We start from the raw sequence: 25,568 nt of genomic DNA, 5'->3' as shown, positions 1-25,568 counted from the left end.
GCTGATAACAACAGTGGTGAACACAAGAGCATCCATTTCCTCCGTTCAAAATAGGAGCAGGTTCGATGGAACAAAATCACTCCCCCATGATGGGAAATGTTGAATTCCAGAAACATGGTCCATGAAAGAAGGCGGAAGCAGAGTCAACATTTCTCAGTTATTTATTTTTATACAGAACTACCAACCCTCTTCCCATCAGGATAACCCAGCATTATTTATCAATATTTAGGAAATTCTTGAACACACCTGTGGGCCTTGTAATCCATTGGTTCCCGGAAGGCCTTGAGGTCCACGATTTCCCGGCTCGCCCTGGTGAACAAATTTTCAGTGTTAACACTTTTTCCATACAGTTTCCATATACATTCTCTCTTTATACTATCTAGTACTATAATATATAGTACATGGGTACTATTGTGACTGAATCTTGGCTCACCCCTTACTTGGCCTAGGATTTTACTCTTTCCCATACTAAAAAATGAGCACAAGATCGTTTCTGATTCTAGTAAAGAATGGCACTCTTGTGCAGTCAATCTGCAGTGTGGGTGAAAAGCATGCAAACAGACAGCAGGTCTTCTGGTCTCGGAGGTGTCTGTGAAGAGGGTTCTGCCTTAGGCCAGGCCTGTCCAGTTTCTGGCAGCTGAACTAGTGTTTCCCTCCACTGGTGGGGCCATGTCCAACGCTCTGCACTTCCTACAATGTCCTTGTCAAATGCTCATTCATTCCCAGGGCCATCTGCATATGAGGAACCTCCTTGGACTGTCTACCACGGAGGGCAGGAAGTAAAGGGTACTTACCGAGGCACCTGGGGGCCCCCGTTGGCCTTCCCTTCCCTGGAACAGAAAAGGCAAAGTGTTAGTGTTGTGTATGTATCCAGATGGAGCATCCTTTAGAGGCAAACCAGCCTGTTTGATTCCCTGACAGACATAAGTAATGAGTAGCTCACAGAAGTGGCTTCCCTGAGGCACTTTCCAAAGACAAGTTTTCACACTGGGCACTTCATTATAGACTAACATTTGGGGGATTGATTGAAAACCAATCTGAAAGTCATTACAGATCCAGCTCGTCTAACTGCCTCTGACAATTATTCAGGAGGCTGTTTAGAGAATCAAATCATTCTGAAGAAGCTGTCTTCCATCTTCCCCTCTTCAACAAATCCCACAAAGTACTGTCTGCTAATCAGAGGCTTCCTACGTGAGGACAAGCTGTGTCCTGTCCATCTCTCTGTCCGAGGCCCTGCATGTATCTCAGGGGAGAAGAGAAATTGTCATATTCAGCGCTTCTCATGGGCCCACTGAGGTCTGTTTTCATGGAATTCTGCAAGAAGGAAACGGCTGTGGGTCTGCTCAACTACATGGCGGTTCAATGGCACTGCCACGCTCACCTGAGAAAGGGGCTGATCTCTGACGCTGGGAAATCTGCACTTAACCAGAAGCGAGCTCCACGTTGCCAGCTCAGGCTCTCCCTCTAGTGGCTCCTTTGCCACACCCTGTCCTTTCCAGCGAGTGATCAAGGCAGATGATTCAGACCCTAGATCCTAACTTCTTTCCCCCTAAACAGCAACAATAAAATCTGTTCCTTCACGGCCTCCTCACCTCTGCCCCTTTGAGCAAGCTGTGGAGCATCTCAACCATCAATTTGTGATAAACAACTAACTATGACTACTTTAGGTACAAGACAAAGACTTCATCTTTTAAAATTTTTATTTAAATTCAACTAATTAACATATAATGGATTATTAGTTTCAGAGATAGAGGTCAGTTATTCACCCATCTTATATAACACCCAGTGCTCATTACATCACGTGTCCTCCTAAAGACTTTAAAAAAATTCTATGAACTATTGAACACTACATCTGAAACTAATGATTTACTATATGTTGGCTAATTGAATTTAAATTTTAAAAAAATCAATGATAATAATAATAATAAAATAAATTTAAAAATTCTATTCATGCATTCAGAAAGGTAGCCATGGAAATCATTTGAGAATCGGTTTTCTTTCAACTGCCTACCTTCTGGAGTTCCTTTGAATGAACTTCCTAACCAAGTATCATCTCTACCAGGTTGGCTGATGATTGGAATTCTTCCACTGGGGTTCTGCTTCCCCCACTCAGGGACTCTCCTATCAAAATGCAAATGCATTTTGGGAGAAGTTACCCATTGTACCTTGTCAGCTCTTTGTACCTTGATGTATGTAATAAAGCTCTTGACATACGAAAGCAGAGAAGAACTAGCAAAAGGCAGTTGAGGCCACTGTTACCCTGTGATGTCATAACTCCATTAAAAAGGGTAAAAGAGGCATAATACTCCATAGTGTATATGGACCACATCTTCCTTATCCCTTCGTCCATTATAGCAACATGGATGGGACTGGAAGAGATTATGCTGAGTGAAATAGGTCAAGCAGAGAGAGTCAATTATCATATGGTTTCACTTATTTGTGGAGCATAACAAATAACATGGAGGACAAGGGGAGATGGAGAGGAGAAGGGAGTTGAGGGAAATTGGAAGGGGAGGTGAACCATGAGAGACTATGGACTCTGAAAAACAACCTGAGGGTTTTGAAGGGGCGGGGGGGGGGGGATGTCGGGGGAGCCTGGTGGTGGGTATTAAGGAGGGCACGGACTGCATGGAGCACTGGGTGTGGTGCAAAAACAATGAATACTGTTACTCTGAAAAGAAATTTTTTAAAAAAAGGGTAAAAGAGCATTTATTCTGCATACAGACAATATTGCACAGTGGTTAGGGACGTGTCTTTAGAAGTCCGGCACTCTTGAGCTCAACACTGCCCTTTAAAGCCTGTGCGGTGCAGAATAACTGTGCAATACGCCTTAGCCAGGAGGTTAGGACCCTGGACTCTGGAGTGAGATGGTCTGGGTTCAAACCCCAGTTCTGCTACTTGTTATTTATCCTGGTCTTGGGCAAGCTGCTCAAGGGTTCTTGATTATTCTCTTCTATAAAATGGATATAATAACAGTATCTATCTAGTAGGTTTTTTAGGAAGATTTAATATTTGAAAGTGATCTGATCAGGACCCGGCACAGAATAAATGCTAGAAGTACTACTATTTATAAGCTTTTGTGTGTGGCAGGCCAAAAACAAGGGGCCTGTAATGTTGTCGTTTCAAGTCGTCTGGTTCTCAGTACATCAGTCCACTGTTTTGGCAACAGCTGGCACAACTAACCCGCGTAAGGGTCTTCTATCACAGAGGAGGCAGTGTCCTACACGCTTGCTTGTGTTCTCGGAATCTATCTACTCAAGATCCTCTGACCCTCACAGAGAACTCTGGCCTTCACTGGAGAGCTGGGGGAAGAGGCAGAAAAGCTTCATGTTGTTTTAGATTCACATTGCCTTGTTCAGTTCAGAAGAAAAGTGATTGCAAAGGTAGGAGCTTGGTGGGGAAGCCGGTGAAGATAGGAGAGGGATGCTGAGAGCCTCCTGTCTCTGAAGTGACTTCAAGTCATTGGCTGGTTTGTCCAAGTAGTAAACCCCCCGACCCCACTCCAGTATCTCTTTTTAAAAGGTGCCTGATTGATGGTGACAGTTACAAAGCTATCTCAAACTCAGAGTATTTTCTCTTAAACCAACAAAAATCCGTACTTATCTTTAAAAATTTATCTCATGTAGTGTATCTTGCTGCTCTGCTGCTTCCTCTGGTTAATTTTAATTTTCGCATATGGAGAAGACAGGCAGAGTCCCAGAGAATTTTTACCAGAAGCACCAAGAAGCCTAAGCCATCTGACTAGATCTTATCCCTAAGAACTATGATTCAAGATAAACAAAGGCAAAAGGAATTAAAACACATTCCTCCACTATCTATTCCAGAGAGAAAAGCAATCAGCCACAGCCTTCAAGGTGATAAGACTCCAAGTCTGTAATAGAAAAAGAAGGCAACTATTTTCGGTTCCCTCTTGAACAAAGCTTAGGGTCAAATAGATCTAGGGTCCTGTACATTATTGTCTTTTCATACTCTCCATTCTGAGTGCATGATAAAAGGGTTTCTTTCTTTTAAGATTTTATTTATTTATTCATGAGAGACAGAGGGTGGGGGGAGGTGCAGAGGTCACGGGAGGAGCTGGCTCTCCACAGAACCCGGAGCCGGACCCCTGACTCGATCCCAGGACACCAGGATCACCACCTGAGCTGAAGGCAGACGCTTAAGTGAGTGAGCCACCGAGGTGCCCAATAAAAGGTTTTCTAACACATTGGAAATGTCACCTCTCACTTCAGTAGTCCATAAAAAAAGTGATTTCTTGTTTGTTCTTAAAAAAGAAGGGGAAATCCCTGTTTTAGGCTTGGTGTCACATGAGATGCTACAAAGTTGTCCTAGAATCTAGAGGTTGCCACAGGCTTGGCCCTAGTCACCAGTGTTTTGGTTCATTCAGGAATAATTTATCAGTGACTTTTCTTTCCCATTGGCAACACTTGAAGAGAAAGAGAGTATGTTTATCCAATTCATATTCTTAGAGAAGCTCAAAGATGCTAAGCTCCTGGAGGAGGGCTTTCGTGTTAGAGGCACCGACTGTCTCCAAAGATATTCTGAAGCTTCTGGAAGGCGGAAAGAGGAAGGCAGATTGTCACAGAAGTTCTCAACAAGGAGTGATTTTGTCCTCTTCCCTCACCACTACCCTCATCCCAGACATCTGGCAAAATCTGCAGACATTTTCTCTCTCACAACTTGGGGGGCGTGAGCTACTGACATCTAGTGGGTAGAAAACAGCGTTGCTCTGACACATCTTATAAAAGCACATCATAGCCCCGTATATCATCTGGCCCCAGATGACAATAGCACCGATGTATCAGCCCTGGGCCAGCCAACTCTGCACTGGCAAATATTGTGAATGCCTCTGTGGCGCCTTCGGGTGAAAAGGAGGGAAAATAAATGTTTGTAGAACATACTTACCCTATTTCCTCTGGAATTAGGACTGCCTGGTGTTCCTTTCTGTCCAGTTCTACCCTAGAAATATAATTGTTTCCCCAAGATCGTAAGGGATAAGATTCTGAATAACTACATCAGCATAAAAACTTCATGCACTATTAAAACAGTAGAACAAATGTGTCATGCTAGAACCTGTCTGCATATTAACACTACCGGGTCTGTATCTGTTAAAGAGGAAAATGGCATAGCAACGTGCACTGCTAACTATCAGTTTCCCCATATGTCAGAAACTTAATAATTTTACCCATGGAACTATAACCCACTACAGATGTGTCTTGTTTTAGGAAATAAGGCTCTTTGAAATCTGAACTTAGGGTTGTTATTCAGTTATAGAAGAGATACATATTTTACTAAGTAATTAATTTAGACTTTATGAAAGTCTCAGCTCAGTAACAGAATGAGTTATTCATACATATATAAATAGATCTATAGAGGCTATGTATGTAAAATGGATCCAATTACTTGTCTTCCTTGTTCTCCTTTGGAGCCCTTTTGTCCCTTGATGTTACTGTTTTGTCCTGGATCACCCTGGAGGAAGATTTAAAAAGGATTTTAGAACCAAGAAATATTAACTTTTTTTTTTCACATACCATGGTATAATTTTAAAGTAGAAAGCTAATTTGTTTTTTTTTAATTATTAACATATAATGTATTATTTGCCCCAGGGGTACAGGTCGGCATTTCATCAGTCTTACTCAATTCACAGCACTCACCATAGCACATACCCTCCCCAGTGTCCATCACTCTGCCACCCTACCCCTCTTACCCTTCTCCCCTCCAGCAACCCTCAGTTTATTTCCTGAGATTAAGAGTCTTTTATGGTTTGTCTCCTCCTCTGGTTTTATCTTGTGTTAATTTGGGTTAAGTGAGGAAAAGTGAGAGAAAATTCTCCATATTTGAAATTCATAGATTTTTTAAAAAAATGAAAATATTGCCCTAAGTTTGAATGAAGAGGGTTTGGTGACAAATGAAGTGTTAAGAGTGTTTGCTAATGACTGTCTGATGAAACCATGATGATTTTCTCTTCTCTGTATTGGCACCGTCACTGATGCACTAGTCGAAACATGCTTACACTACTTCCTTAGCGATGCAATAAGATTCCTTTCTGATCAAGCCTGCAAATAGGGAATCTGTAAGATTAGAAGCCCAATAAGTAAAATTGTGAAAATTTCTCCCCAAAATGAACTTGAAAGTCTCAATGTAACATTAAGGATAATTAGGATGGAACTTTAGTTCCCAGTTCCAAATTTCCAATATAATCAGCCAAGGTCAGATGCACACAGATTTTTTTCCATAGCAGTTACTTCTCAGTCAACAGCTACTACTCCAAATCCCAAGACAAGCCTTCATCTCCAGCTTAGCAGGAGACACAAGGAAAAGGAGAGAGGAATTTGGAGCAACTACGCAATTCAGAGCCAACTAGACCCAAGTAACTTACAGAATCTCCTGGGAAGCCCTTCTCCCCATATTCCCCAGGGGGACCTCTGGAACCCGGGCTGCCCTGATTAAAAAAAAAAAAAGAATATGAGCTTCTGAGTTAGCTTGTATGAGGGTTTTATAATGGTGTTAAAATGTCAAATGTGTGTTTTGGAGGCAAGAAAATTAATCGGACAAAATGATCCATGTTCCTCTCTCCCAGTCAGGTTCCTCAGACTTCTTAGGCAGTACTCAGTGCAGTTTTAAGCCTATGGTCAGGATTATCCATAGGGAGGCTGAGCAATGGGAAATTTCTCATGATCTAGCATAGCACCATCTGACAGAACTTTTCTGCAGTAATAGAAATGCTCCATATTTGCATTGTCTAATATGGTAGCCCCTAGCCACATGTGGCTACTGAGCACATGAAATGTGGCTGGGACGAATGAAGAGCAGAATTTTTTACAGTCACTAATTTGAATTTAAATTGTCATATATTGGGAGTGAGTATTACATTGGACATCGAAGCCAGTCTAGAAACTTTTGATGTTTATAATTAAATTGCCCACTGGAAACCTTCACAGGAGTATTCCACATGTCACCTCAAACTCAAGTGTTCCCAACTCAGCTTCGCCAAACCAGGGCACTTGAAGGCATTTTGACTGACTCCTCATTTCCTGCTTTTCTGGTCACCTAGATCTAGAGATCTTATGTCCTGGAGACAGAACTGGGGTGAGAGAAGCAAGTCACCTAGGATGCAAAATTTAGGGAGACACTCACACTTTGCATATCTCTGAGAAGGAGTACTTTCTTAAATCCTGCACTCTGGCTGCTCATTCCAGCCCGGGCCCTGCTATGTCCTTAATATGTCTTCTGTCTGTTCTCGTTGACGTTGCTTTACTTGAAGGCTTCATCACTTCTCACCTTGATTATTCCAGATTCTCTCATCTATGCCTTGTATCTATGTCATCTCTGACACATCCTCCACACCGCTGCCAAGTAATAGTTCTAATAGGCAAATTCATGTGTGGTCCCTGTACTTAAAATCTTTCAGACACCTGATTGCTTAATGGTTAAAAGCCCAAGTCCTCCACATGGCCTACCAGTGCCTTCCCAATCTCTTCCCACTACCTCTAGAACCTCACCTCCATCCACCTGTACTCTGATGCTCAACTTGCAGTACCCCCAAGCCTCCATGTCTTTGCTTATGCTGTTCCCTCTGTCTGGAATGCCTTTCCTCCATGTCTTGCTAATGCCTCTCATCTTCAGCTCAGGGGTCATTTCCTCTAGGAAGACTTCCTGGACTTCCTCCCTACTCTGCTGCGTTAGGTGCCTTCTCTGGGCCAACATGGCCTCAAACATATTCTGCACCGTCTTTGGCTATTAATATGTCAGTCTTCTAATGTCCCAGGATCCTTGAAGACAAGAAGTGTGGTTCATCTCTGACTCTTCAGCACATAACCCAGTGCTTGGCACTTGCCAGGTATTCAAAAATATTGGATGAATAAATGGATCAGAACAAAAAAACAGAGCTGCTTGGAACCAGGTAGGCACATGTTAATAAAGATCGAATTGAATTTAAAAAAAAAAAATTTCACTGTGATTTGCTACAGAGAGGTCATAAATAATTCTGTATTTTTCTCTTGCCTTTTATGTTGTTTTCTTTTTTTCCCCTGGTGCAATAAAGAGAACATGGAAGCCACTGACAGGCAAAAACATTCGTTTTCAGATTTCTGAGGAACAGGCCCATAGAAGAACCTTGTATGCCTTGACTCCCTCTCTCTGGAATTTCTGAAAATTCCCAAATGGGGATGTAGCATCTACTCAGTAGTAACAGGACTTCACTGCATGGTCAGGTCAGCTGTCACACTTCTCCCTAGGAAGCACTGGCACACATCAGTTAAGACTGTCCCTGTTGCCAAATTCTCCTTCTTTGACGTATCGAAAGTGTTACCTGAGATCCTGGATCACCTTTTTCTCCTTTTTCCCCAGGAAATCCACGAAAGCCCTAAAGGAAGTCAAGGAAAACAAAATTCCCATTTAAAGAGAAATACATCAACCTCCTGACCATGTTATGATACCTGAAAAATGGCTCACCTCTTCCCCATCCAGTCCGGCAACCCCGGGCTCTCCTTGTTCTCCCTGAGGGGCAACAGGAGTGCATTCAGGTCAGAGGAGGGCTCTGTCACGTGCTTAATGGGAAGCTAATCCCGTCAGGAAATCGGACTGGACTGAGAAGACAACTACAGTACCTTACTTCCAGAAAATCCTCTGATTCCCTGTAAAAGACGAATTCTCTCTCACTGACACATCAAAGACAGACAGCAGTTGGATTCACAGACTGTTGGAGCAGGCAGCGGCTGCCTCCCTAAAGAAGCAATTGTGTTTCTTTAATTGCTTCTGGCTCTCTAAGCACAAACCGATGATAGAGGGATTGAATGAAGGCTCTGAACTCATTGAGATTTCTAAGAAGTTGAATTAGTCCACAGGTGAGGACATAGATATGTAATTGGAGAACGGCAATGGGGGGCATGGAAGAGAGAAAGGGAGGGAGAGAAGAAGAGACAGCAGAGCATGTTGTAGGGAATTCAAAATCACATTTCTAGCAGAGCCTCACCTTTTGACCATGCTCCCCTGGACATCCTGCAATCCCTTTATCTCCTGGGGGTCCAGATTCTCCTCGTCTTCCCTAAGAAAAGGCAGCCAAACAGGTAAGTCAAGTCACCACAGTGACTCTTTTGTCAGAAGTTGCCAGCAGTTTGCCCTTTAGAAGTGAAGCTCTTCCTTCTGCAAATGCATTCCTTTACCTCTGGCTCTCCCCTCTATTCAACACATCTTCCCCATCAACCTTCCAGGCCTCCTTACAGACCCAAGATCACACAGAGTCCCGTGGCTTCACTGTCCTCAGCACACGGTACAACCAAATGTTCGGAAGTTGCGTCACATTCCAGCCCCCTTTCAAAGGCTCCAGTAATACACGTTGGCCCCAGCATGGTAGCCAAGGTCCCAGCGCTGCCCTGGAGAAGCCAGCACAGCTGGTGGTTCTGAAGCCAGATGGTCCCGGGGGACCGGAGCTGAGTAGAAGCTGTTGATGGAATGGGTTGAGTTCTGGTAGCAGTGGCCACTGCTACCAGAACTCAAAGATGGGAAGTGCAAGTGCTCATGGAAAGGACCACCAGGGGAAAGAGTCCCAAAGTCAGACCGTCCACTGAGGGAAGAGTGCTCAAGGTCAATGGTGTGAGCATCTACCATCAGTCCTGTTTCTCCTAGGAAATATTTAAACACAGGAAAATGCTAGAGTAAAATGAATTTCCAGAGAAAAGAAATGTGGTGCTCCTTGAAGACAGGAATCCCCCCACTCTCTCTTTACCCAATTATGTCCCTTGCGCCTGGCTCAGTCAGATCTGGCTGTAAAGTGGGTGTTTAGGATTTGCTGTTTGGATAAATAGTTGTTTTGCAAAGAGCTTGGTTATTTCCTCCCTGGTAGTTTAGGTGAGAAGGGATCTTCCTTCCTCCTGCTTTGCTTTCTTTATTCTGGAGGTTACTCCCAGGAGGAGGCCTCATTCTTGGTCACAGGACACTGAGAGATACTAAACATTGTGACCTCCTGTTGACAGGACTGTCAGCCAGATGAGGGCCTGTGGCCAGACACTCACACTCAAAGTCCTCTACGCTGCATCGGTGGGCTCTAAGACCCTTCTGCAGGTATGGGGTAGGTGGGTTAGGGCACTCCCCTTTGTGGTCATTTTGTAAACTAGGTCAACACTAGAGTCTTAGAGGAATGTTATCTGTCTGTAGATCAGGAGACTGAGAGGAAGTTAAATGTCTTGCTAGGGTTTCATGTCTAGGTCAGCCTTTGGCTGTCTAACTGAGCTTATGCTTTTAATTATACCTGCCCAGGCATGATATAATTTTGTTTTAAATATTGCTGCCCTGGTGGAGAGCTAGCTCGATTCTAAGGGGATGGAGATGCAGGCTCGATGCTTCCTGAACTTTCCCAACCCCAAAAAGAGCCACTCAAGTATTTCAGTTCCTTCCAATCTATCCTCATAATTTGACTGATGAACCATGTGAGAGTTCTGGTTTAAGGGTCAAACAAAGACTGAGATTAGAAAACCTCTGTGTTACATGGACCCATGAAGCCGTGCCTTCCCGTGCACTAAGCACTGAGCTCCAGGTCTGAAGACGGCCCCTCACTAGTAGTCAGCCCTACTGCGCCCTGCACAGGGGAGACAGGACCATGCCCTCCTCCCTGCCACTGATAAAAACATGCCAGGCAACATGTAGGCAAGCCTGCTCCCTCCTTTCCTGCGAAAGTGGATTTGGTGAGTGTTCATGATCCAGACCCCAAAAAGGGGTGAAGGAGAAACCCATTTTCTTCCAAATCCACCAAAACACCCCATATAAACAAACCCTTTCTGTAGGAACATAAAGCTGTCCATGCAAAAGAAAATCATTGCTTGTGTTGGGGGGAGGGTCAGAAAAACTTACGGGGTCTCCGTCGTCTCCCCTGTGTCCTCTGCTGCCTTTCAGACCTGCAAAACCCTAGGAGGAAAGAGAAAAATATATTTTGGTCAGCTTCCTTCAATCTGAACTTATGAAATCATTAGACAATTGCCTCCTTTCAACTTGGTCACAGTGTCTCCGGGCGTGGCTGTGAGTCTGGGGGAGAATCTGACAAGCCCAGACTCCTGCTGGAGTCTGACCTGTGGAGATGACTTTGCAGCTTAGGGTGTCTGGGGGGTTCCTACGCCTAAGAGGCTGTGTGGTAGGCAGCTGTAGCCACTACAACTGATTTGCCTCATAGAAGGCAAATCGATCACATTTCCAGAGAGATCATTTTATTTCCTTTTGCTTTTCTGAGAGCTCAAGGAAAAAGAAGCACGTCTCCCAGTGAGGTTACATATATTTTAGTGGCGATCATCACTTCCTCTGCCACGTGGGGTTTAACTGCCCCGTGGCTTATTTATGGCAAAGATTTCAACAGGGCTTTGCTTTCCTCACCGTAAAACAAAGGTCCCGACTCTCTGCTCAGTACACCTGTGCTGTGCTCTCGGAATGTAACTCTAAGACTAACCAGAGCCAAGTGAGGGGAGAGGAAACTTTACTGAACAAAGTACTGTAACTCAGTAAAATGGCCAAGATCACGTACCCACAGATAGGCAGTGCAGAACTTATTAGTATTTACTCTCTTTAAAAAAAAAAAAAAAGACTCCTTTACTTATGATATCAAACTGCATTTGAAAAAGTGCATAAAATAAATAAAATCTAAAGGCATGGTTTAATTATTATAAAGTGAATGTCCATGTAGCCACCACCATGACCAAGAAACAGGACGCAGCTCGCTGCCCTCCTCCAACCCCCGCCAATGCCAAGCACTCCCACCGACACCCCAGGGGACACACTCTTGGCTATTTTTTATACTTCACTACTGAATTATTCATCCCTAGACATGATTGGTTAGTTTTGCTCACTTTCAAACTTTTTATAAATGGAATCATACTATATGTTTTCTTCTGCATCTTGCTTTTTTTTTTTTTTTTACCATTACTGTATTTATAACATATATTCATGTTGTGTATGTACCTGCGGTTCATTCATCCTCATCACCTTAGAGCATTCCATTAGCAAAGACACTGTGACATATTTATTTACACTATTGTGTAATGGATCTTCTAGAATTCGTTTTTTTAAGGGCTGTTAATCTGCAATGCCTTGCTCTTTTTGTGGTTCAATTTCACTCATTGCTGATGAACTACAGCCTTCCCCACGGTCTCACCTCTTGCACTCCTCAAACTGTTCAAAGCTGCAAAGGTGCAAAAGTACAAATGGCAAAACCAAGGAGCAACGTCATGAAGGATATGGAGGAAAATGGGAGTTATTCATAACAGCAGTATCCAAAATGAGCCTTTTTGAAACTGGCCTCCTACACCTCAGAAGTTGCATGAAATAAATGTCTGAAGCAATTACATCGGCATTGAGTGAAGACAGCAAAGTGCAATGCGTGGCCTCAGTCCCACCCACCAAATCAAGGCACACTGGATAAAATAGTTTCACAACTGAATGGCACCTTCGTGGCTTGCAGTCCTCGGGATCCACGAGGACCTGGATCCCCCAAACACTTGCACAATGTGCAGCAACAAGTCTTCTCTGCAATGTTTCCCTAGAAAAGCAAACTTGAGTGAGCAACAATGGTCAGGAACTTCTCGGCATTAAGAACTGTATTCAGAGATCCTAAGGCACCACCTACACAGCTATCCTCTCTCTGTGGGGGAGGGGCTGCAGAGGATCAGTGGGGCTCTTTAGCTTCATACTGAGGACCGGACACTGAGCTAGCAACTACAACACAGCATCCCCTCTCCCCGAAAATGATCTCTCTATAGAAAGGGCACCTGCCCCACAGATGGCCACAGACTAAGTTTGCACAAGACTGCTTGGCTCGTCCTTGACAGACTGCAGTATAAACTGCTGGGAGCTTTTCTATGTGACTAGGGGCTGGTTGTTTTTGTTGTTGTTGTTGTTGATTTTAATGCCCATGCCTTCATTTGGGGAGATGATAAAGGAGGGAAGGACACTCAGAAACAAAAATGCTGCTGCTCTGGTCTTTCACACGTTTTCATCTACTAAAGGCCATGCACTTTAGTTAGTGGGGCAAGCAAGGAGGTCTCTAGAAATACTCATCAAAATTCCAATTTCATTCTGATGGCCTTTTGAATAACTGCATTTCTGCTCCACAACTCACCAGGTACTGTGACAGCATCTTGCCCAGCTCTCTCATGCCAATGGTCAGGTGAGTCCTGTAATCAAATCCCTTTCCAAATTCAAAGCTGGAAAACTCATCGTGGGCAGTCGTATTTAGGGACACCACCAGCAGAGCATCAAGTCCTAGTCAGTAAATGCAAGAGATCCGAACCAAAGGAGTTGCATGTGAAAGAGAAGAAAGCCTGTTGTTTTTCTACTTGGTAAGTGATGTTCAGAGAATCAGAAAAGGGAAAAGGAAACATAGGAAGAAGCAAGACTCTTGACATATGAAGAACCAAACAGGCCTGCTTGCTTGTTTAGGCTTCAAACCCAACAGAAAAACAATAGCAGAAAACTGTGTTTAATGCCTCACCACCAAGTTTTGATAGATGCAATTCTTAGGTATTTGAAAGCAATTTTTAAGAAAGAGCATTGTTATCAGGGAACTACAAATCAAAACCACAGTGAGATACCACCTCACACCAGTCAGGCTGCTAAAATTAACCTGTCAGGAATTGACAGGTGTTGGCGAGAATGTGGAGAAAGGGGAACCCTCCTACATTGGTGGGAATGCAAGCTGGTGCAGCCATTCTGGAAAACAGTATGGAGGTTCCTCAAGATGTTAAGAATAGAGCTGCCCTATGACCTAGCAATTGTACTACTGGGTATTTACCCCAAAGATTCAAATGTAGTAATCCAAAGGGGCACCTTCACCCCAATGTTTGTAGGAACAGTGTCCAAAGTGGCCAAACTATGAAAAGAGCCTAGTTGTCCATCAATAGATGAATGGATAAAGAAGTTGTGGTATATACACACACACACACGCATATGCAATGGAATACTATGCAGCCATTAAAAATACAAAATCTTGTCATTTGCAACAACATGGATTGACTTCAGTGAATTAAGTAAATCAGAGAGAGACAATTATCATATGATCTCACTAATAGGAGGACTTTGAGAAAAAAGACAGAGGATCATAGGGGAAGGGAGGGAAAAATGAAACAAGATGAAACTAGAGAGGGAGCCAAAACATAAAGAGACTCTTAATATCAGGAAACAAACTGAGGGAAGGGGGTGGGAGGGATAAGGTGGCTGGGGGATGGGCACCGGGGAGGGTATGTGCTATGGTGAACACTGTGAATTGTGTAAGACTGATGATTCACAGACCTGTACCCCTGAAACAAATAATACAGTATATGTTAATAAAAATAAATAGATAGATAGGTAGGTAGATAGATAGGGCATTGTTCATCTTCAGAGGTTTTCTGAATTTTTCTGAATATAAATTAATAATAGTTCTCAAAGTCATCTCCATCGTTCAACACCCCTGGGGGCCCAGGCCCTGCGAAACTGAAGAAAGCCCAGGGTGAACTCCTGACCATAGCCAGGATTCCATTTATTCATTCATTCACTCACTCATTAATTTGCTCACTAGTCCATTTTTTCCACTTATCCTTGCATTAAACAAACATTTGCTTACTAGCAGCTTATTGTGTATTAATCACTATACCAGGGACACAAGATGAGTAGGACAGACACACTCTGTCCCTTCACAGAAGTCCAGTCCAATGGAAAAGGTGGACAGGAATCAGATGGCTGCTCTGAGAAGTGGTAATTGTCCTGAGAAGGAATGGCAAGGTGCTTTGAAGGCCTAAAGGAGAAGCTCCCAACTTGGTCTTAGAAAGTCATGGAAGGTTTCTGGGAGATACCTGCACTGATCCTGAAGGACAAATGAAAGCTGGTCGAGGTAGAGAACCAGAGACAGAAAGTGGAGAAGGACTGGGAGAGTTCTAGGTAGAAGAAAGTTGTATGCCAGGGATGGGGGCCTGAGGGACCGAGGTGGGAAGTGTGCTGAAGGAAGAGGGGATGGCTCTGTATGCCAGAGATGCCGAGTGTGGGGAGTGAGGGAAGGTAAGAGTGGGGAGAGGAGCCAGATCCTATAAAGGACCAGAGGTTGTACTAAGGAACGTGATGTACTCAGAACAGCGGGAAAAGAGGACAAAACAACCCAGCAATCAAGCAGGAAATTTTGTGGCCTCTAGGGAGGTTGCCCATGGACACTAAACCCCAGAAACCAATGTGGGTCTATACCCAGAAAGTCTCAAACAATACATCTCATCTGACAATCAGTGGAGCCTCATGTCACTGCATAAGATTCTCAAAACTTCTGCAGTTAGCTTCCAGCTTGGTCTGAAACTAGGACGAGGGATAGGGGCTGGGTACTAGGGGCCCAGCATTTCCTAAGAAATGCTTTTCAAGATCAAGATCCATGTGGCTTTCACATGGATAATCAGAAACAGTAGGGAGTGTCCTAGGTCAAGAGCCCTGGAACCATAATCTAAGAGAAGAATTTGTGTGTACATGGTTTATTGAGGGAGAAAGAGGTAGAGGAAGGGGAGGGGGAAGTTGTAAGCAAGAATGTGTCTCAGTAAAGTCTTCACCTTGATATGACTCATGAAGGACTCTGGTGTATAAACTGTATCAGAGTTGACCCACTTGAGGAAGGGTGCTATGTTTTCTATCCCTATATCGATTGTCCCCCTTCCATTTCCAGGTGGGACATTGTATAAACCCACCCCCTACTCCAAGGTAATGGTTCAGGTCAGCCAAGGACACAAGACTGTAGAAGGTCACAGGTAAAATGTACATGGCTGTGGCATTTGCAGTATCTGGGGGATAAGCATACAGGCTGGTCAAGGGGGGTTGGGAAGGCACCAATAGCATCTGCTTCCAATGGCCAGACAGATCCCAAGATCTACCACACCTGAGTAAGAAGGGACTCATTAGCACATTCTGTGTTGTACCACTTAAATTTGCAATTCTGTACCTGCTGCTCTGAGCCTGTCTGATTGATCTTCAAGCATTATCTCGCTTTCACCCCCAAGACCATCTGAAAAGATGAGTAGAACCTAGAGGAAGAGAAAAGTAGAGGGTGGGATGATCTGAAAATGAAACATATATTTGGGGAGGACGAAACAAATGAAAGAATGCAGAGATGGGAGACTGAATGTGACAAGAGTACCTGTCCATGGGATTTAGCTCTATCATTAAAGGTCTCCCACAGCGACCGCAGGAACTGTGCATTCAGATGAGTTGGCCCATCGACACTGACTTGCCGCAGGCTGTCAAATATTGCTCTCTGGTAGAGTTGGAACTTGGCAGTGATATTGTTCACCTTGAAGGCCACGTTCACCTGCACCTCTGTGCCTGCCCCACAGCTGACCCTCCCGATGGAGGTGATGTCCTCTAAGATGCTTGGGAGGTAGGATTCCAGCAGGGGGTGGCCATAGAACAACGGCTGCCCCAGCAGGTGAGTGGAAATGTCAAACCCGACCACTATGTCCATAAAGCAATCTGGAAACCAAGAGAAACGAGGCCAGATTAATAAGTAGACAAGAGTAAGGAAGAGCAGACCAGGCAGAAAAAAGGAGAGTGGTCACGGCATGGATCAGGACTAGAGGGTTCCTAGTACCCAGTGTTCAAGAAGGAAGATATTGGCTGCTTGATCAACACAGGTATTTTCTCTCTCCTCTTTCAAATATTTCAAGTTCCAGTCATGGTTTAGCCTCATTTTCAGTGGCTGGCTGTGTGTGTGTGTGTGTGTGTATGTGCGTGTGCACGCATGCATATTTTTTCTTTTAATGATGACATATTATGATTCATATAATCATAACATTTAAGTTTTGAAATATCCTTAGGGATTATTTAATCCAGATGTCACAAACATAAATGGTTGCAAAGGCCGGGTGGATGATGTAAAGGAGTTAGATGGACAGAGAGCAAAGAGAACGGAAGGAGAATAACAACCCCGTCTGTTCACTACTCAGTTCCCACTGAGAGTAGCCATGCAGGAGATGGGTCTGGTGTAATCAGATTGCCTTTCTTTTTCCCAAGGAAAGCCTGAAATCTCCATTTTTCATGTGCAATTTTCAGTTTGTAAAAGCTGTCAACTAATTTTAACAAGTTGTCAACACCAGACAGGACCAATACGATGCAGCTGTAAGTTGCCATTTGGTCACTTCTGACCCTGCCTGATTGCTCATTTTATCACTAAGGAAATCATGATGGCTGCAAGTTACTACTGCACCAGAGCAAGAACCCTGGCTTTTGGATTCCAGTGCCAATGCCCTTTCCACCACTGTAATCTGCTTCTAGCTGAGCACCCCAAATGGGGCATAGACCATCTGGAGAGCTTGGAAAGACCAACCCATTCTGTGAAAGAAGTGGCTTCAGTCATGACTCCAGAGCACGCTGAGGAATTTCTGCATGTTGTACAAATTACACAAAATGTTATATCCTGAGATGTCATCCTCTCAACTCCCAGCCCAAATGTACAGAACCTGAGTCCTACATGGTGACTCTCACCTGAAGCAAATAGTGACCTCCCCATAAGATGGCTCATTGCTGTCCCTTCCTTTCTTTCCCTTTCTCCCCTCTTGACTCACTTACCTCCTGGCCTTTACAGCCATTGGTTTTTTGATTTCTGGGAATCAAATAATCACTAAGGGCAAATTCAAATCTTTACTATGTTATGATTATATAAATGCCATCATTAAAAGCAGAAGAAAATATGCACACACATAGGTTCAAACAGACACACAACACAGAGACACACACAGGAACATGGAGTCCCTTACAAGATGGTTTGACAAAGTTAAAATAATAAAGCTGCCAACCAGCCAAAGTCTGTTTCACTTACTTCCCACGGGACACAAGGCATTATTCTAGGCCTGCCACAAGTGGAGGGAGGCAGAATTAGGAGACTGACTTTCGGTGGTAAGAGAGGCACAAAGCTTGGCTTGCAGTGAGGGGTCAGGACTGACCAGAGGGCACAACCCAGGACCTCCTCCAGCCTCTGCACCTTTTTCCTCACCTCTGAGGGAGGCTAGCTAATCCCAAGCTTCCTGGAAACAGAGGAGAGGTCTGTTCTAGTGAGCACTCTTCAAAAAATATGTTCAGCTACAGCCAGCCACCAGGACATCTCGGGGAAATGAGGCCCCAGGAAGGCGGCAGTTAAATCAAAAACAAACATGCAAGATGGTGCAGCCTCTTTGGAAAACAGTGTGGAGATTCCTCAAGAAATTAAAAATAGAACTTCCCTATGACCCTGCAATTGCACTACTGGGTATTTACCCCAAAGATACAGATGTAGTGAAAAGAAGGGCCATCTGTACCCCAATGTTTATAGCAGCAATGGCCATGGTCGCCAAACTGTGGAAAGAACCAAGATGCCCTTCAACGGACAAATGGATAAGGAAGATGTGGTCCATATACACTATGGAGTATTATGCCTCCATCAGAAAGGACGAATACCCAACTTTTGTAGCAACATGGACGGGACTGGAGGAGATTATGCTAAGTGAAATAAGTCAAGCAGAGAGAGTCAATTATCGTAGGTTTCACTTATTTGTGGAGCATAACAAATAGCATGGAGGACAAGGGGAGATGGAGAGGAGAAGGAAGTTGGGGGAAATTGGAAGGGGAGGTGAACCATGAGAGACTATGGACTCTGAAAAACAATCTGAGGGTTTTGAAGGGGCGGGGGGTGGGAGGTCGGGGTACCAGGTGGTGGGTATTATAGAGGGCACGGATTGCATGGAGCACTGGGTGTGGTGCAAAAATAATGAATACTGTTATGCTGAAAATAAATAAAAAATAAATTAAAAAAATAAAACACAGAACAAGGGAAGTACTTACTGGTGGTCCCACAGCTCTGGCAGATTTCACGAACCATTCTTTTTTTTATACTCACATCCGTTAATGTATTAAAGTCTTTGAGGGTGATTATTTTTCTAGAATCTCCTGTCATTGGCAGAAGTTGCTCCTTATGAACATCCCCTATGCCCCAAACCAGGACACAAATTCCGAGGTTTCTCAGGACTTTCACTTCATCAGCCACATTGTAGTAGGGATCCCTGGATGTGATGACAACCAAAGTTTGAAGAACACCAGCATTTCTCCTCCCACCAGAAGATGGATCGAACATGACTTTCACTTTTTTAAGGGCCAGGTCAATTCGCGGAAACCCGTTGCTCTTAGTGATGGTTTGAATTTGAGTCTTCAGCTTCGGTATTGTCAGAGAGTTTTTCAACTCAATAATTTTCTGGAAGCCACTCCCAAATTGAGCCAAGCCGATTTTTATTCTCTGGTTCTGAAGGTTAAAATTATCAATTAAGTCTGACACAAAAGTTGTCATGGTAACAAACTCTGAGTGGGAGACCATGTCAGAGCCATCAAAAAAGAAAACCATATCGGCTTCTTGAATATCACACGCTGCAATTGGGAAAAACAAAACAATTATTTTCCTCACGAATTATTCTAAATCTTCCTTTTCCTCAAATTCTTCAATTGCTTTACTAAATCCCCACATTAGTAGCAAATTGAGATAAGTCAACAGAAGAGAGAATTATTGGTTGGCCCTCAAGAAGGAAAAACAGTGGGAAGGAGAAAGATAATAGACTTCACTTCAAATTTTAATATTTATGTGATTCATTTGAAAAGACAGTGAAAGTTGCTTAGAGAAAGAAGCTTGAATAGATTGAATAAGTTCATTAAAAAGTAATTGCAAAAGCTAGAAATCCCTTCGACACACTCAAACTGGAGGGTTCACCGAAGTCAAGGTAATGGTACCCATGTATTATGGTTAGTATTCCTGTTACTATTAATGCTACTACTTTACATTTGTGTTGAGAATTACCATTTTAAAAAATGTTTTTGGCATACAGTAACTTAATACTCATGATCATGTTATAAGGAATTAATCTAATTTTATAGATACAGAAATGGAATTCAGAGGTTAAGTAACTTGCCTAAGAATACACAATTGTTATGCAGTGGAGCGGGTACCTGGACCACGTCATTCTTTTTATCTTTAAATCCAGTATTTTTTTCTGCTGCAGTTTTTTATAATATCATAAACCAAATATTAAAATGCAAGGGGACAAGTGCTAATAGCTAATAAAGAGGGCAAAGGGTCATCTCCCTGAAATCCAAGGTGAAATGTCCAAACACAAGGATAATATTCTATCCTCAGTTCCAATCAAATGCAATGGCTGGGATAGGGACAACACGAAAGTGATTAGTAAAGGCAGTTGAGAACAAAGAATGCCCTCTATCACACAATTCTTTCTAAGGGTTATCTGCCCAGATAGACCTTCAAGGAAGGATTTGCTGCCAGTTGTGGGAGTGTGGTCAACAGAGGGCCTCAGACTGTCAGCTCCTTCATGGTTAGCCTCACTGCAAAGAGAAGTCTTGCAAAAGACCATGACCTTTTTGGGAAGCCCATATCTGGGGTCTAGGTGGAAAGGGGACATAACCACCCAGTCATCTTAGTCTGACGCTGGACAACACTGATAGGCAGTATACACTCCAGAGCTCTTCGCCAGGTTTGGAGCTTTGTCGAGCATGCCTCACTGTGCAACTTCTTCTGCCCATCCTGCTTTCCCACTTTCCTTCACAGGCTGTGGATCCCTAATAAACACCATGTATCCTAGACTCTGCCTCAGTATCTGCCTCCAAAAGGTAGGCATGGGAGATGAGAATAAAACAGACTCCATCTTTGAAGGAAAAGACTGTCCCTGGTGATGTAGTAGAGTTGGTGGGGACTCAGTGATAAACAGGAGGCCATGCCTGCCCAAGTTAATCAGTCTTGTGATAGCTACAGAAAAAAATATAGCAAATATGTGTTTGGTGCTACCACCAGGAGAAATAGAAGGTGCAGAATCAGGGATACCCACTTGGATCACTGTCAGGTATTGGGTCAGGAAATTGGCAAAGGCTGAAATGTGAAATACTAGATACAGTGTGGGAAAATGGGCTGGTGTTTTCGTGATGGGTAGAATGCTGTGTACAAAGATGCAGAAGTATTTCAGATTGACAGGAGAGATTGTAAAGTGGGGAGTGGCAACAGATGAGGCTGGAGATATGGACAAGGCTAGATGGAACTCAGGAATTCAGAAACTATAAACTGTCAGCAAAGCAGTGACATAATCTAGTGTGTGTTAGGAGGATCACTCAGTGCTCAGAATGGACTAGAAGGTGGCAAGACAAAAGGCAAGAAGACCAAATTTTAGGATGGGAGTCCAGGGACAGGCTAGAACAGGCAGAATTGAAAAGGTCCTGCTGCCTTGGGAAAAGTCACAATTTTTATTGAAGATAATACCATCATTCAGTATCTGAAACCAAGGAAATGAATTCATTGCTCACTTTGAGCCCAGATGGCCAATCTTACACTTTCCTCAAGTGGGATGCCTGTGGCCATCCCTAACCCACTGTTATCTCATGGGATCCACTTACGTCCCTTCCCTCCCTATTCCTACCCACCAGCCTCTACTACTCCATATTGAACTCCCATATCCTTTTGTCCGTATTAATGGCCCATATCTAGAAAAACACACAGACTACTTCAACTTCAAATGGCCCAAGAGAATGTCTATAATCCCATTTAGACTGTCCTGGATCTCTGAAGACAGAAGTCTATCTGTGAAACCATGCAACTCTGAGTCTGACCTGCAACTGGTATTCAGTGATTGCATTGAGACCATTAACGGAATAGCACAAGAGGCCCTGAAATGGGGAAAGGTCAGTATGATCCCAGGTAGAGTTCCCTTCTGCCAAGAAAAAGGCAACAGGGTAGCAAGACTTCAAAGAACATTTCTGAAACCTTCTTCCATAAGCTCTTCAACGGATGCTCTCATGGAAAGGCGACTTTCAGATCTTGCTCAATCAATGCGTTTCTTTTAGAAATAAGAAAAATAGCCTGAGCAGAGAAAGATTCATCCCATGACTTCCAGGTAATGGGAAGTCAAGATTTAATTTATTTTTTTCTTAACCTTCTATTGCTACCCCCAGAGAAACTTTAAAAATTACAACTTACGCTCAAGGGCAATGGTACACATTCTTTCTTGCAGAGGCAGGTAAAGATCTTTCAGTTTGTTGAAATTATCTACATGGAAAGTATTGTTTTTATTCCCTGCCATAGCCTCAAGTTCAAGTTGATTGGCCTTTCCTACACCCACTGCATAGATATCGATGCCTTTGTTTCTCAATTTCAGTGCTGTGTCATTGAGCTGATTTCGGTCATCAGACTCGCCATCAGTGATGATGATCAGCATCTGTTTCACATTTTGCTGGATGCGGCTGCCATGTTCTTCCGTGAACATTATGTTTGTGTGATCAAGAGCCCTGGCAGTAAAGGTACGCCCTCCAGTGTCCCTGCGCCTCCTCAGGTGTTCAATGACTGCAGATCTGTTTGAGTATTTCCCAAGGTGGAAAAGAACCTCAGGATATTCTGAGTATTTCAGAGCTCCAATCCGAACTCGGGAACTGCCAACATCTGCTTTCTTCACCAAATGGATAGTTAGATCCATCATGCTTTCTTGCTCTTCTGTGTTTATGCTGCCTGAATGGTCCAGCACAAACACAATGTCCAACACTTTAATATTTTTGCAATCTGAAAGAGAAAGAAAGCAGGCATCACAATCTTTCGGCAGTGTATTCTAGACAGACAGCTGAGAAGGGTGAGCAAGGGAACATCTGCCATGAACATACTATGTGCCAGACACTGCTTCTCACTTGTTAGACGTGGCTGTTGCCATTTTACAGAGTGAGAAACTGAGGCTTGGTGATGTACAACTTGCCCAGATCATGATTCCACGGAAAATGTAGCTGACAATAACTCTGCAATGGGTGGTTGTTAAGCTACACCACTCTGTTCTGCTATATCTCATTAGGACAAGTGATATGTTTTCCTAGGCAGGCTTTCAACTGAAATGAAATGTCAGAAGGTAGTTTAGTATCAGTATAATGGTGAGATAGGACTGATATTTGCCAAACTGGCCTGTTGCTCTAAAGAGCTCAGAGGCTCTATGTATTAGCTGGGATTTTTATCCTACCCTCTCTGGCTCCATCTGTCTTTTCAGCTTCTGCTAGGCGAGCTGTTCCATGTGCACCATGATTCTCTGCTTTCATTTCCGCTCCTTCCCCTCGCCTCCTGGATTACAACCCGGAAAGACCCCAAGTAGGGGGAGAGCTAAGGCCCTATCACTTCCCCTCACCCCCAAGTTCTCCTCCACATTGGAAGTCAAGTGAGCACTCTGGAAAGGTCTCCAAAGTATGGGGTTTCTCTCCCCTCTTTCTCTTCCCTCAGCAACTTAAGTACATGCCTTCTACAATTTCACTTTCTCCACTTTCCACCTGAGTATGGTAACTTCAGTCCTTATTTCTGGCAATGGTCTCAAATTCTCAAGGCTAAGATACTATGGGTGAGCCCAGGATATATCTGTAGAAACCTGGGACAATGACATGATTTGACGTTTATGAGTCAATCTGATATGTGAGTCAGCTGAAATTTCACCTCATGCTATAGACAGGGCCTATCAAAATGAAGAAATGCCAGGAAGATCTCCATGGATTTCAAAGGTGGGGATGTGGCCTTAAGGCTAACCTGTCTTAGAATGTATCAACACTACCAAGAGTTTGAGAATCCTTGCCATTTTAATTAAGCTGTTATGAGAGAAATTGCAGTGTCACTGCCTAAAACTCAGAGTTTACACTAAAACATTTTGTTAACTTGTGAAAGTTTCTCACACAGAATTCTGAATAATATAGTCCAAGGGAGATCTCTATGTTGCCAGGGGAACAACATACAACAAATTTACCAATACTTCAGTGTGTTGTCCTGGTTGTATCCAAAACACAGATAACAGCACATGATAGATTTAAAAGCAGAGTTGTTTTTAGTCTTATGTGTGGATTTATAGCCAAGTTCTCATCCAAGAGTCATTAAAGTTGATGGACTCAAACTGAAGATTTGCTTGACGCAATTTGAAAAGCATTACAGTTTGTGAAGGATAAAAATGATGATTCTGAACAATCATTTTTAAAAAGTAACAAATTAAAATTTTCCAAAGAGATAGTACATGAAAAGACAATTGTAAAATACTTCACTCATAGAAGTGGAGAAAAATAGGTGAATCAATGAAATCCTTTAAAACAGGATTTTTTGGGGGGCGGGGAGGGTATGCTTAGGATATTGGATTTCATTTACCTAAGAAGAAGAATTTGTATTTCTAGGTATTTACTACTTGACAAGGATTATAGGTAGGCAAGAAACAATTCTGGGGAATCATTTGGGATTAAAAATTTCCTGTGGAAAATCTAGGTATTCAGGTAGTAAAAAGTTGGAAATTCAATGGAAAATTCTGAGAACTTTTTGGAATAGCTTCAAAGTCTCCACAGCCAGACTACCTTGTTGCTAAACTGGCTGACAAGATTGTTCAAGAGGAATATCCCTGGAGGTCACAGGCATTTTAATAAAACATAAATAAGATTAAAACTTAACACCAAAGTCCAGAGAGAGTCCAAACCCGTGGTACTACCCACTGTTCACCTGAAGAGGTCAACAGTTCACATTTCAGAGCCCTGAGGATAACGGTGTTACTCACCATGGAGAGCACAAACACGAAAAATGAGTTTGCTTTCTATTGTCTTCAGATCATCAAATTTCTCAACCTGGAAGACCAAGCTGCCATCCCCACTGATCTCCTCCAGCTGCGTCCTATTGGCGCCATACACCCCCACAGAGAAGATAACTACACCTTTGTCCCGAAGAGCTTTAGCAGGGTCTCTCACAGGATCTTGTGCTTCTCCATCCGTGATGAGGATAAGAAACTTTTTGGCCATAGCACGGGCCCCCTTGGCAGGGGTAAAGTATTCATCTATAGAAGTCAGTGCATTTCCGGTCAAAGTGTTTCGGTTGATGAGAGACATTCTGTCTATTGAATCAGAAATTTCATTTTGTGTAAAGTATTTATTAAGTTGGAATTCTTCTTGAGTTTGATCGCTGAACTGAATGACACCAATCTGAGTTCTCTCTGGACCAATCTGAATCTTGGCTAATAGGTTTTTCATGAAAGTTTTCATTTTCCCAAAATTGTCCTGTCCTATACTGCCAGAACTGTCCACCAGAAACATGATGTCAGCCTTCATGCCTTCACATCCTGCATGTTGTCAAAAAGACCAGAAATGAGTCAGGTTGACAGGATTTTCAGCATATAGAGAAATGGTAAGACAGAAATAAATGCATTGTCAGAAAACATCAAAAATTAACTCAAGCACCTGCTACTACATTTGAAAATTTAATCTGCTCTTGTAGTAGAGGCCTACTGACTAGAACCCTGAATCAGAAATCCACTGAATTATTACCCATGAAATTTTAAAGAGAAAATGCAACTTCCGAAGCATATATTCATTTATCCATAATTCATTTATTCATAATTCTTGAGGTGTATGAAATGCCAAGTATCAGGTTATGTGTTAAAGGATGCAATGATGATCAAAAAAAGGAATCAGAGAAAAAGCAATCAATTCTTACACTTACAGGACTATTAGTTCAGGTTTTTATGTATAATGTAAAAACACAAAATTCAAAGCAATCTTTATGTAGCATTATTTTCTTGGATAATTTAAAG

At 43.0% G+C, this 25,568-nt stretch overlaps 1 protein-coding gene across 7 annotated transcripts in view; it reads right to left on the bottom strand.

Annotated features, from left to right (window-relative positions):
* The window catches only part of COL6A5 (collagen type VI alpha 5 chain), a 147,197-nt gene that overhangs the window by 60,875 nt on the left and 60,754 nt on the right, over positions 1 to 25,568 (bottom strand). For all 7 annotated transcript variants that reach the window (XR_004283198.1, XM_032332796.1, XM_032332819.1 and 4 more), the window contains exons 6-22: positions 24,543 to 25,097; positions 21,974 to 22,549; positions 18,796 to 19,371; positions 16,121 to 16,452; positions 15,926 to 16,007; positions 13,097 to 13,239; positions 12,425 to 12,517; positions 10,846 to 10,899; positions 8,972 to 9,043; positions 8,607 to 8,633; positions 8,452 to 8,496; positions 8,309 to 8,362; positions 6,377 to 6,439; positions 5,401 to 5,466; positions 4,903 to 4,956; positions 795 to 830; positions 247 to 309 (exon numbers count right to left, since the gene is read on the bottom strand). Coding sequence is in view for 6 of the 7 variants with exons in the window: in XM_032332796.1 (XP_032188687.1) it covers positions 247 to 309; positions 795 to 830; positions 4,903 to 4,956; positions 5,401 to 5,466; positions 6,377 to 6,439; positions 8,309 to 8,362; positions 8,452 to 8,496; positions 8,607 to 8,633; positions 8,972 to 9,043; positions 10,846 to 10,899; positions 12,425 to 12,517; positions 13,097 to 13,239; positions 15,926 to 16,007; positions 16,121 to 16,452; positions 18,796 to 19,371; positions 21,974 to 22,549; positions 24,543 to 25,097 (2,891 nt within the window). In the remaining variant the exon portion in view is untranslated. The remainder of the gene's footprint in view (positions 1 to 246; positions 310 to 794; positions 831 to 4,902; positions 4,957 to 5,400; positions 5,467 to 6,376; positions 6,440 to 8,308; positions 8,363 to 8,451; positions 8,497 to 8,606; positions 8,634 to 8,971; positions 9,044 to 10,845; positions 10,900 to 12,424; positions 12,518 to 13,096; positions 13,240 to 15,925; positions 16,008 to 16,120; positions 16,453 to 18,795; positions 19,372 to 21,973; positions 22,550 to 24,542; positions 25,098 to 25,568) is intronic.

The sequence above is a fragment of the Mustela erminea genome, chromosome 1 (genome assembly GCF_009829155.1).
Source record: "Mustela erminea isolate mMusErm1 chromosome 1, mMusErm1.Pri, whole genome shotgun sequence".
NCBI lineage: Eukaryota > Metazoa > Chordata > Mammalia > Carnivora > Mustelidae > Mustela > Mustela erminea.
This window is presented reverse-complemented; position numbering and strand designations above follow the sequence as displayed.